The sequence below is a fragment of the Pleurodeles waltl genome, chromosome 2_1, assembly GCF_031143425.1.
Source record: "Pleurodeles waltl isolate 20211129_DDA chromosome 2_1, aPleWal1.hap1.20221129, whole genome shotgun sequence".
NCBI lineage: Eukaryota > Metazoa > Chordata > Amphibia > Caudata > Salamandridae > Pleurodeles > Pleurodeles waltl.
Genome location: NC_090438.1, coordinates 596144678 through 596158334, shown reverse-complemented (window position 1 = coordinate 596158334; position 13657 = coordinate 596144678). Strand labels below are relative to the sequence as shown.

Below are 13657 nucleotides of genomic sequence, written 5' to 3'. Positions count from 1 at the left end.
CATATTCACCTAACTATAACATTAATTTAACCTTTATTTTTTTAAGTACATAATTACATAAAGTAATATTTTATTACAATATGTACCATATGCCACCCCCAGGGATGCCACAGGACCTGGCCTGTGGTCAGGCCTTGCACCACACCCCGCACAGGCAGTCAATCGCACACTGCGCACAGCCTTTGGTCTGTGGCCAACCCACCCAGTAATAAATGTATTATTACCACTCCACAAAAAAACTACCACAAATATATGATATATTTACCCAACTTACTCACTGAGCCTAGATTTTGACTGTGTGCAGTAGGGGGTTGATCGCAGGATCTTTCCTACAGCCAGGCCCTGTCCCCAACCCCCTATTGGCAGCCAAACCCTTGTCACTGAAGGCCAAAAGCCTTGTGCTTACCAGGCTTTGGCTCAGACACTGGCGGTGGTCAGGCCCTGCACATAACCCCTACAAGTGACCAATCCCCAGGTGCACACATGCACGGCAGAGGGTGGCCGCGGGGACTGGCCTGCAGCTAAGCACTGCACTCAGCCCTGCGCAGGCAACCAAATATCCCCAATGCAGTACCTTCGGCCAAGCCCTGTGCCCAACCTGCTGCCTGGTCTTGTGCCTTACCTCCCATGGTGGCCAAAGTGACCCTCCCCCTCATAAATCCCAACCCCACATGTTGGTGTCCTTTTTTTAATTTGCAGTACTCCAGTGGTACCCAAAGTACAATGGGACAGTACAAGTTTCATTTTTTAATGGTACACATTCCCACAGGACTATATAGAAGGGCTGCTCTGCGTCTGCAGTACCTCACGGGGAGGACTTGCTCGGTCCTGCAAGGGTACAGCAGCAATACATTTTTTTGTTTCCTTTTAGCCCAGGGGACGAAATAAGGGCCCTTCTGAGACCCTCCACAAGGGCACCCATGCTCTGCCCCTTTGTACGTTATTTGTTTAAGAATCTCAGGACACTTGGACCGAGTCCCCAAGTCCTGAAATGGCATCTGAAACATTTCTGTTGATGTTTGACCAGCCAGTCAGATTACTTGGCACTGGTACTGGTCCTGAGGTGCTGGAGAGACTATCTGGTAAAAAAGCACTGTCAGCAAATGAGTGATTTAGCTTTTGATTGAGCAGTACCATGGGTCGTACCACTGTACCAACTGTCTAGATGTATCTTTTTTTTTAATTTGGCTGAATATGTTGTGATTAGTGATGAACAAAGAGTTCTTGAACTTTGTTCTGAAAACTAATTTAAAGAGGAAAGAAAGACTATGAGCTGTTACTTTTTCCTGTCTTGAAAAAGGCCAGTTGGGTTATGTTCTCAAATATTACATCAATCATGGCATGGTAAATGAGTTCACTGATGACATCTCAAATGGTACGTCTGATACTTCAGATGACACCTCAAACAACACCATCCTTGGTACTGTTAGTCACATTACTCAATAAGTGTTACATCATTTCCAAAAAGAATGTTAGTAAAGGGCCTATAATCATACACAGCATGTAGTCACTGTAGGAACAGTTGATTTGCTCCAGGAGGCCTTGCGTTCTTAGTGCTCACCTCATGTTCTTTCACACACCTCATCACACATAACTTTGGTAGCTCATGAGACACTGCATAGTCCCTAACCTTAGGCAATGTTTTAGTTCTTATAGTTACCACAAAGACAAACCTTTAAGGTGAAAAAACTATTTATTTACATCTAAGTCCTCACATCTGAATATCTTCTAAAAGAAACTACACAGAACTACATACTATACTTGCAAATCAACTGCTTCAATATTAATTCCCTATTAATTGGATAGCTCTTAATTAAACTCAATACTAAACTAATATCCTAGCTTAGGCAGGCTTCTAAAACCAATACTATTCAACAATTTACATATTAGACCATTCCTTCCTACTGGAATTCACACATCCAGAGCTAGTTTATTAGAACTCACAGTTTCATAGCTCAGTTATTTCCTCTACAATGCTACTAAAACAAATGACTACCTTTACTACCATTACTTCAGCAGAATCACTCCAGCACACCACAGCATTCCCAGCTGTCCTAGAACATTTCCTTAATCCTGGCCACACGTGCCTCTTTGACCAAACCTGAAGCGGTCTCTGAAAGACCACATGCCCTGAAAACCTTTAAAACTATTAGCAGTAATTTGCCTGAAAATACCAGCTCATGTACATTGCCGACTGGTTCCACAGTAAACTTGGAAAACAAGGAAGCATCAAATGAACCTCAAAGCATGTCTCTAATACTCACGTCGGAATATAGCTGTATCACTGAAGACAGCAGACACCACCACCAAGGTCAGCTCTCTCAGTGGAAAAAAAACTTTGCTCAGTAAGCATCTCAGTTCCTTGTGCACTCACTTGCCTCATTTTCCATGGCTGCAAGCAAGCGATTTCTAGTAATCCACCAAAAAACATAGAAACTTTCCTCCTCACTAGCTTTAATACTAACTTGTTTCTATTCAGAGAATAGCCTAACTTCTTTAAAAACAAGTTTGTCATCTCTAAATGTTAAAACAGATCACAACAATTCTTTGTCATCGGGTGAATGTTGCCCAAATAAACTGTAAGATTGAGCACACACTGTAGATAAAAAGAGCTTTATTGTATGAACTGGCACAAATGTACAAATGCTTCTCCGCTCCTCACCTTTCCAACGGTTCTTTCCAAATGCCATTATTAGGAATCTTTCCCCCTTAAAGTTCTATGATGACATCACAAACCGAGCATGGAGCCAGATTGAGCAGTCACCTACAAACTCCATTTAATAACTGGTAAAACACAACACATTCACCTCTCTTACAAGTAATGACTATAAGTAAATTGACATATTACTATATGGAGAACGACCACTTAATGCTCTAATTTTTAAGGTAGCTTGGTCGAGCAGTTAGGCTATTCTTGTAGAGTCCGTCCAATGTCCAAGCAACCCCTCAGCGGCGATTGTCGAGATCTGGGTGCAGCTTGGAGGGTTTGGCGCCTTTTCTTGGTGCAGCAGGACTTCAGTTCTCGAGCTTTTGGTCTTCTTTGTTGCTGGTCTTCTTTTGTCCATGGAATCTGATTTCTTGGTCTAGGGATGCCCACTAAACACTATATTTAGTGGGCGTTTTAGAGGGGACCCTGGTAGTGACCAGTAGGCCATCTACCTTGGAGTGGCTACACCAACTAAGTGACTGCTTCCTGTGGGCAGAGGTCACTTCCCTTACACCTGACTGGCTATTTTCCTTCCATGCAAGATGGAGGAAAATTAAATGGAGAGTTCACCTCGCCTGCAACACCTTAGGGGTGGTGCAGCCCAGGACTGACCACTCCTCTTGTCCTTTGTCTGATTTCCCACCGTTGCCCCTGCCATAAGTGGGGGGGTTTGCATGGGGGCAGCCATCTGCTGCTAGCAGCAGGCACGGGGTTGAGTTTCAAGGGCGGTAATTCCTTTAAAGCTTGCTAGCATGCCCGGGCAGTTAGCTTTTGCAGGGGGAACCTCTAAGGTGACCCCTGGATACATTTGAAAATAAATCCAATACTGGTACCAGGTTGGATTTATCATTCTGAGTTGTTTTATACCAACACAGAGGAGCCATCATGTAGCTGTGAAACTTGTACTGACCAGTGTCCAGCACATGCACTTAAAATGGCAGCTCCTGTTCACTCACTGTGTCTTAGTCCCAGGTTTAGCAAGGAAACAATGGGGGCATTTTGTTCATGCAGCTATGCCCTCGCATACAGTGTAGTGCACCCTGCCTTAGGGCTGGAAGGCCTGCCAGAGGGTTGTCTTACCTATACTGCATGTAGTGGGCAGTGGACAGGGTCCCAGGCAGTGTGCCATGTCGAGTTTGTCTTTTAGGATTGCATCAGGACACACAGCCTGCAATGGCAGTGCCTGGTGCATCTGAATGCATGGCCCTAGAGCGTGGTACAATCTGTGCTGCTGTCCTCAGGAGCCTACCCTTAGTACCCCATCCCCTGAATACCTAAGTACCATTTACTAGGGACTTATCGTGGCAGCTTATAGTGGTGTCTCCAGTTGTTCCACTGCATCGCAACAATTTTGGGGAAAGAGATCTGGCCCAGGGATCCTAGTTAGCAGGGGCCCTGGCAACAAACAACTTTGAGGCTACATCATTTACCAGGCAGAAAGTGGGGACTAACCATGTCAATTTTCTCACAATCATTCCCTCCCGGATGGTACACAGATGTAGTTTTATGAGCAATCAAATTTCTCTTTGTGAAAGATTTAAATGCATCAGACACAAATTGTGATCCATTCTCACTAAGAATGATTTTTTGCAAACCTTTTGTAAACTTCTTTTACAAATACATTATCCATAAACTTCACAACTGTTCTAGAATCCACCTAACAATTTCAGGCCACTAAGAGAAATAGTCTATCATAGCATTGAGAAATTGGTGCGTCTCATTCTCCTTTACCGGACCCATGATATCTATTCCAACCTTCTTCCACGGCGTGCTAGACATACACACTGTGCACAAAGAAGATATTCTAGCAATTTGAGTTTTGTCAGCATTATTACATAACCAACAATCCCTTACCAAGACTTCAATGGTTTTATCAATGCAACGCCACCAATATAAATGCTTTACTCCAGACTTGTTTTTTTTACAATCCCTAAATGTCCTTTATGGCAAATTCTCAAAAGCTTCTCTCTAATATCCACAGGAGGTACCACTTTACCACTCCTCAGAATTTCCTCATCAACTATAGAAATTTCCTGTCTCAACTCTCAAAAGACTTGTAATTCCTTACTCGCTTGTCTTTTCTCCGGTCATCCCTCAACAATCCACTTAATTATTTCTTTTGAGGCATGATCCTTTACCTGGCCACTCATCCTCTTTTCCTGTAGAATGCCATTCTTAACTTCACCAACTTCAGCCACACAACAATCCTCAGATTCACGCTTGGTAACATCCTTCATTAGGAAACGAAGGCAACTCAAAAAATCTGCGATTATATTTTTAACTCTAGGTACATATTGAACATCATAATTGAAGCCTAACAACCTCAGTGTCAACTGTTCCAAACAAGGAGAATCATTAAGTAAACCTTTTGTTGTCAGTCTTTTGTGAATGGTCTGTGGTCACTGCCTAATGTCACACATGTCCCCCAAATGTACTTTTTAAGATGTTCCAAACCCCATATACATGCAGGTGTTTCACCCCATATGACAGAAACCTCTCCTCAGTAGGAGAAAGTGAATGGGAAGCAAACGCAACTACATTTTCCTTGCTATCCAAATTAACTTGTGTTAAAAACATCCCCAACCTTCTTCCACTAGCATCTGCTGTGACAATACTCCTTAGGGTGGTGTCAAAACCTTACAAAAGTGGGGCATCACACACATCATCCTTGCATTCTTGCAAAAAACTTCTGGCAATCATCAGACCACACAAACCTATTATCCTTCTTCAGACGTTGCTGAATCAGGTAGGTTTTGCCTGAAAAATTGCAAACAAATTTAGAATAGAATTCACCCAACCCTACAAATGCTGTTATCGCATCCTTATTCCTAGAAGATGGTGAATTCTTAATGAATTCCAGCAATTCAGCCATGTATTCCTTCACCACTAACTTTGTGACTTAGATATGTGACCCTTCTTTTGGCAGTTTTACACTTAGTTCATCTGTGAGACAATTTTTTCTTGAAACCTTCAAGACTTGCATTAGTTTATGTTGTTCAGCACTAGTTCTCCCCATGACCAAAATGTCATCTTGGTAGAAAATGACCTTCTTCATACCGCTAAACAATTTGTGCATCTGCCTTTGGAACATTGCCATAGTGGAATCTAGTCCAAAGGGTACCATTACAAATTGGTAACAAACAAATGGGGTAGTAAATGCTGTTGGTCTCCCACTACCTAGGTGTAATTGAACCTAGTGATAAGCTGCAGTTAGATCAATAGTGTTAAACCACCTCATGCCCTTGCTAATGGACAACATCTCATTAATCCTTGGAAGAAGAAATTGATCAACCAAGGTGTTCTTGTTTAAATCTCTCAAGTCCACACACAATCACAACTTGCCATTGGACTTCCTTACCACTATAAATGGAGCAACCTAATAAAAGGATTAAATTGGTTCTATTATACCCACAGACTAATATTTCAAGTTCCTTTGAAACTTCTTTCCTAACCACCATACGTATATTCTTTGCTTTGCACATGCATTTAAAATGAATGCTCTGTACACTTATGTCCCAGGCTTGGCAGGGACACAGTAGGGGCATATTACTCATGAACATATGTCCAAACATGCAGTATAGTGCACCCTGCATTAGGGCTAGAAGCCTACCAGAGGGGTGGCTTACCTATATTGCTTCCAGTGTGTATTGGACAGGTCACACAGACTGTGTGCCACATCGTGTTTGCATTTTAGGATTGCATCAGGTCACTCAGCCTTCAATGTCAGTGCTGTGTGCATTTGGATGCATGGTCCCTGAGGGTGGCACAATCTGTGCTGCTGCCCTCAGAGGCCTAACCTTAGTACCTCATGTAGTGGGCACCACAGTACCATTTACTAGGGGCCTATTCTGGCAGCTAGAGATATTGCCCATTGTATCAATATTTTGGCAATTTTAGGGAAAGAACACTGGCACTGGAGACCTGGTTATCAGGATCCCAGTGCACTTCAGTTTAAGTTGCACCCAGAAATCAGGCAAAAAAGCGGGTGACAGGTACTGCAACATGGTGCCAGTTTCCCACACCCACCAAATGTAATATTATGTTTTTGCCATTTTCATTCACAGGTTTGGTAACAGCCCTTATCTGCAATAACTGGTTGGAACAGTGTAACTTTAAAACATTTCTTCCCTTTGACTCTAGACCTTTCCTTAATTTGAAATGCCAATATTTAAAAGCATGTTCTAAACTCCACCAACTCTTAGACCTCGGATTATGAATACAAATTGACACAAACATGGCTTCATCAGGATCCTTTTCCCCTTCTGCTTTATCCTGTTCATCATCAGTGAAATTAGTCTCATCTTGATTTACCAACATCTCCAGTTCAAATTGCCAGTAATATTATGTTGTCATAGTGACTCTTGTTTTCAGACTTACTGATATTATTAATAGCTATTAATAACTCAGAGGTTTCATTTTCTTTGTTCTACATTTATTCCATGGTTACTTCTTATTTATACTCCTTGGTTTCTTTTTACACTTTGCTCCATGTTTATTTTAACTGTTCCTTGCCCAACCTGTGCTCTTAAATGTTTTCCTTCTTTCACACTACTGGCTTCCAAATTGTGAACTGAGCCTCCTTTTCTTTTAGATCTGTTCCTACGTTACTTATATCTAGCATCTGCCGAAGGGACACCTTTTATCCTCTCATAATCAAGTTTTACCCTTTATTTTTTATGTTGCTTTATGCTTGTTCTTATTTCGTACCATGCGTTTTGTACAACACATTGATTAGCAGACTACTTTCTGCATGGCAGTGATTGGTCTCTCTTGCATATCTCGCTCTGAGTAACAGGCTTTAGAATAAAACAACCTGTTCTGTCCCCAGTGGAAGCCAGGCTCTAATTCAGATGTTTAAGTATTCTTTTTAAAATCAATATTGTTTTTTCTCCCCCCCCCCCCAAACTCTTGCAAATCTAAGAAACTTAATATGACTGGAAATCACTCACAAATTCAGGTGAATCATATTCAGACAAGGAGAAATTGTACAGTGAGAAGCTGTTCAGTTTCATGAAATTTACAGCTGTTTTTACCAAACCCTTATCTTGCAGTAATTAAAGGGATTTTATGAGACCATACAGTCAGTGGAGAGACGGATCCATATAATTTGATATTACATAAATAACCTTTTAAGTTGCAAAGCACAACTAATATGGAGCTTCCATTAATTACAGGTTCTGAGATAAAAACAAGGTCTTGTGCCGCCACGTTGATTTGATCCCATTATTCGGTTCCTACTAAGACAGTAGCACTGCGTATTTAGGACAGCAGAACTTCAAAATATGGGGAACGGAGTCCTTCCACACTATTGGAAAAGCCAGCCCAGCTCCTGGCTATCTCACAGTGCCTCACCTGGACCCCTATACTGACTGGGCTGGAAGTTGATTGTGGCAACCTGAACATGACAGTCTAACTCCTCAAGGAAGCAGTGGAAACATATCTCACCCTTTCATTGTATAACTCAGGCAAAACAAGAGAGATACAAAATAAGTTTTCAGTACATTCATTGAAACAAACGTAATCTTGCATAGAGAGAATTAGCTGCGATAATTAGGCAGATGAAACAAATCAAAGTAACCAGCATTATGAACATGATCAAGACAATGAATAATCCAACTATGGTAAATTAGTTCTAGAGGTTCTAGAAGTTCCTGCCTAACCCTAAGATTATACTGAGAGTATAGAGGGTGTACTCTTTTGCCTGCCTGATCTACAGGATTAGCTTTTGCCCCATACCTGGAGATAGTATCAGGAGTCAGCCTGTAGTGTGGATGGGAATTCTCTCTGGAAGCTGGAAGATTAGCGCCATCAAAGCTGCATGTCAGATACCGCATTCGTCTCAGGATGGTTGTTACTGGAAGGCCCCTCTGCTCCTTCTGGGTCAGTGCATCACTTATATAATAAAACCACGCTGTGTTAAAAGCACAGCCCTGATGCAGTGCTTTGTCTAGATGTTAAAAAATGTCTCCTGAAAGGGTACAGAAAGCAATAGGATATTGCGTACTGTATTCTTAATCTTGGACAGAATGTATTGTTTATATTTACTTAAAAGGCTGACTAAAAGAAGCAACACATACAATATATTCCTTGAATAGTATCATGCAGGCGAACTAAAGTTTGTAAAATGTCATTGCTACAAGTGATGCAGCTAAAATGTGTAAAATATGAAATCTAAAATGAAGCCAAGAAACAGTGGGAACAACTCGGGTCAAAGATGTCCTCGCGACAATCCTTGTTGTCATTGAACCACATGGTTCAGTGGTGGTCTTCTTCTGAGAAACGTCTAGGCTCCTAAACAGCAGTTTAGACATTTGAAGAATTTTGCAAAATTGTATGAGGTGCTTGATTAATTATTAGATCACGTACTGTCAGATATAACAAATGTCTAAGTATGGACTTGATTAGTGCACAGGGCCCTCTAAACCACATCCAGTGATAGTTGTAATAGTGATGTTGACATCCCCACTCATTTGATTAGCAGTAAATTAATATTACCTCTTTCTGAAAGGAAAGCAGGACTTCCTATTTACTGTACACATGAATAGTGATATTTTATTCACGGATTTTGACCCAAACATCAAAAACCGCGGTCATATCAAGATTTATATTTAGTTTAGCGGGCCATGAGAAGATGGAGGTCTGCAAAATGTAGAATCCACTCAGGCTAGTACAGGGTGATTTTGCACAAGAGTTAGAAAAGTCCAAATTCAGGGTAAAAACTAAACACTACCATCATTGCTTTGAAGTATGCTCTGTTATTCACTGGCGGCCAGTGAATGCACTTCCCAAAGCATTTCAAAATGTTGTTTTATTAAAATTTTTGATATGTAATTTTGTAAATTTTGCATAAAAGTTTTCTCTGAAATAATTTTAATTAATTTGAAAATTATTTTAAATACTCGTGCTTTTGAATTTTTGTTTACAGATTCTAAGCTTATTTGCTGTTTATGTCATTGGAATTGTGAACCCAGCAAAAATGCTTGCTATTGTTCGAATACATACGGTAATTGATTTTTATTGCATTAATTAACACTGTAATGTCTGTTGGTTTGTTGATTTATGTAATTTAAAAAAAAAAATGTTTGTTGGGTAAATTATCAATGTTCTGCTTCCATTTAAATACCCCAATGTCCTTCTGGATCTTTATCAAGAGAGAGCTCAGCGATAACATCAGACATGTCTCCTGATGATGGTTTTTCTTCTCTGTCATTGGTCTTGAATTCCCCTGGAATGAGTAGGACCTGAAGGGATACTGTCATCCTGGAGTTCCTCGATACTGACAGTTTGCATGGGTAATGGGGAGGACATTTGGATTAAATTCTGCCTATCCTGAAACATGGGGGCACTCCCATGACCATTCAGATGTTCTTCCCACACACTACATAAAATAGCCAACAGCAGTCAAGGATACAAAAATTCGGTGTCAAGCCTACTTATATAAGCTTACCAAATGAGGCATAAATGCAGTAGCTAGGGCTACGCAAATTTCATAAAAGTTAACACCACTCATATCAAGAAAGTGTTATTCTGTGATTTCAGTGTTAAGAAATCTGATGAGTCTCCACATGGAATGGTGCGTGTAGGAAGTTGGATCTGTATATGCTATCTCAAAGTGAGAGATAGTGTGCACAGAGTCCAAGGGTTCCCCTTAGAGGTTGATAGTGGCAAAATTAGATAATTCTAATGCTCTATTTTGTGGGAGTGTGGTCGAGCAGTAGGCTTATCAGAGAGTAGTGTTAAGCATTTGTTGTACACACAGGCACTAAATGAGGAACACACACTCAAAGACTCAACTCCAGGCCAATAGTTTTTATACAGAAATAAATATTTTCTTAATTTATTTTAGAACCACAAGATTTAAGATTTGAAGTAAATACATAAAATGCAAACTACTCCACACAGGTAAGTAAGGAACGTTGAATTAAAGCAGTAGTACACACAGAATAGGTAAAAAAAAGTCACTAAGCTATTTTAAAAGTGGACACAGTGCAAACATCAACGGTTCCTGGGTGAGGTAAGTTTGGTTAGGTTTTGCAGGTAAATAAAGCACTTACACAGTCAAGCTCCTGGGCATAGACAGCTCACCGTTGGGGGTTCAAGGCAACCCCAAAATCACCGCACCAGCAACACAGAGCCGGTCAGGTGCAGAGGTAAAAAGCGGGCCCAAAACACATAGGCACCTACGGAGAACAGGGGTGCTCTGGTTCCGGTCTACTGGCAGGTAAGTACCCACGTCCTCGGGGAGCAGACCAGGGTGGTTTTGTAGAGCACTGGGGGGGGGTCACAAACAGGCACACAAAACACACCCTCAGCAGAACAGGTGTGGCGGGGTGCAGTGTGCAAAGTTGGCATCGGGTTTGCTAATAGGAAGCAATGGAGGGACCCGGGGTCACTGAGGTGATGCAGGCAGGGCACAGACGGGCTTCTCGGGCCAGCCACTGACTGGGCTAGGAAGAGGGCCGCCTGCTGGTCACTCCTGCATTGGAGGTTGTTTCCTTTCGGTCCTGGGGGCTGCGGGTGCAGTGCTTGGTCCAGGCGTCGGGTTCCTTGTTACCAGGCAGTCGCGGTCATGGGGAGCCTCTGGATCTTCTCGGCAGGCGTTGCTGTGGAGGTGCAGGGGGGTCGACTCAGGTTACTCACATCGTCGCAGATGCCTGGGAGTCCTCTCTGCAGTATTTGTTCCTTGGAGCTCGAGCTGGGGGCATCGGGTGCAGAGTGTAAAGTCTCATGCTTCCGGCGGGAAGAGTTAGTTCTTTAAAAGTTGTTTCTTTGTGGCAAAAATCTTGCTGTTGGGCAACAGTGCCGCTGTTCTCTGGAGTTTCTTGGTCCTTTGGTTTCAGGGCATTCCTCTGAGTCCTCAGAGGGTGCTGGTCCCTGTTGGATGCATCGCTGTGCAGGTTCTTTGAGTCTGGAGACAGGCCAGTAGGGCTGGGGCCAAGTCAGTTGGTGTCTCTGTCGTCTCTGCAGGGCTTTCAGGTCAGCAGTACTTCTTCTTTGTGTAGGTTGCAGGAATATGATTTCCTGGGTTCTGGGTCGCCCCTAAATACTAAATTTAGGGGTGTGTTTAGGTCAGGAGGGCAGTAGCCAATGGCTACTGTCCTGGAGGATGGCTACACCCTCTTTGTGCCTCCTCCCTGAGGGGAGGGGGCACATCCCTAATCCTATTGGTGGAATCCACCAAACTCAAGATGGAGGATTTCTAAAAGCAGGGGTCACCTCAGCTCAGGACACCATACGGGCTGTCATGACTGGTGGGGGACTCCTCCTTGTTTTTCTCATTATCCTCTCCTGCCTTACTGCCAAAAGTGGGGGCAGTGGCCGGAGGGGCGGCCATCTCCACTAGCTTGGATGCCCTGGGGTGCTGTAACAAAAGGCATGAGCCTTTGAGGCTCACTGCCAGGTGTTACAGTTCCTGCAGGGGGAGGTGAGAAGGACCTCCACACAGTACAGGCTTTGTTCCTGGCCACAGAGTGACAAAGGCACTCTCCCCATGTGGCCAGAACCTCGTCTGGTTGTGGCAGAAACAGGTCAGCCTAGCACTAGGAGTCGGACTGGTATTCAGGGGGCATCTCTAAGATGCCCACTGTGTGTATTTTACAATAAATCCCACACTGGTGTATGTGTGCATTTATTGTGCTGAGAAGTTTGATACCAAACTTCCCAGATTTCAGTGTAGCCATTATGGAACTGTGGAGTTTGTGTTTGACAAACTCCCAGACCATATACTCTTTATGGTTACCCTGCACTTACAATGTCTAAGATTTTGCTTAGACACTGTAGGGGCATATTGCTCATGCACAAATGCCCTCGCCTGTGGTATAGTGCACTCTGCCCTAGGGCTGCAAGGCCTGCTAAAGGGGTGACTTAACTATGCCACAGGCAGTGAGAGGTGGGCATGGCACTCTGAAGGGAGTGCCATGTCGACTTAATCATTTTCTCCTCACCAGCACACACAAGCTGTGAGGCAGTGTGCATGTGCTGAGTGAGGGGTCCCCAGGGTGGCATAAGACATGCTGCAGCACTTAGAGACCTTCCCTGGCAACAGTGCCCTTGGTACCAGGGGTACCATTCACAAGGGACTTATCTGTGTGCACGGGCTGTGCCAGTTGTGGGAACAAAGGTACAGTTTAGGGAAAGAACACTGGTGCTGGGGCCTGGTTAGCAGGGTCCCAGCACACTTTCAATCATAACTGGCATCAACAAAAGGCAAAAAGTCAGGGGGTAACCATGCCAAGAATTGCACTACCAGATTTGGGATCAAGTAGAACTAGATTTAAATGGGCACTTTCCAAAGGAATCACACTGGGTAATGGGCTAAGGCTCTGGTCCCCCCTGTTTTTCCCATTATTCCTTGCAGATCTACACACACCCTTGCTAATAATACATTTTTGCGCTGAAAATGGATGGTACTGCAGATGGCTTAGCCATTTTACATCTGACTCAAGTAGGCCTCCAGAGTAAGCTGGAAATGTTCAATTTGTATCCTCTGGCTAATAAATTAAAGGTTTATTTGGAGACAACAAAAATAATTAATTTTGGGGAAAAAAACAAAAGTATGTAAGTGATAACTATGCAACAAGACAGTGGAGGTGGTAGCCTTATACAAGTACTTAGGAATGATGTTCAGTAACATTAGATTGGGCTTTGTATAAAGAAACAGCGGAGGCTCGCTCACTCTCCACTATAGGAGGTCTAGTCAAATTTAAAAACACGTTTGGAAGTCCATCTTTGCTCCCGGTATTAGCTGCTTATAATGCTATGGTACCTACACAATGCTTATATAAGGCAGAACTGCTGATCCTAAGCGCAGAGGCAAGCTGGAAGAAGTGTGACGGTAAATGTCTGAATAAACTGTTAGGGCTACAAAAAACACAATGTGCCCAGCGATAGGATTGGAAGGAAACCTGCAGGTGTGGAATTTCCTAGCCTGTAAAGCTACTATGCACTTCT

At 42.9% G+C, this 13657-nt stretch overlaps 1 protein-coding gene across 1 annotated transcript in view; it reads left to right on the top strand.

Moving 5' to 3' along the window:
• Window positions 1-13657, top strand: part of DPY19L1 (dpy-19 like C-mannosyltransferase 1) — a 377005-nt gene that overhangs the window by 146662 nt on the left and 216686 nt on the right. Inside the window, exon 10 of the mRNA XM_069215489.1 lies at window positions 9633-9710. Coding sequence (XP_069071590.1) covers window positions 9633-9710 — 78 coding nt within the window. The remainder of the gene's footprint in view (window positions 1-9632; window positions 9711-13657) is intronic.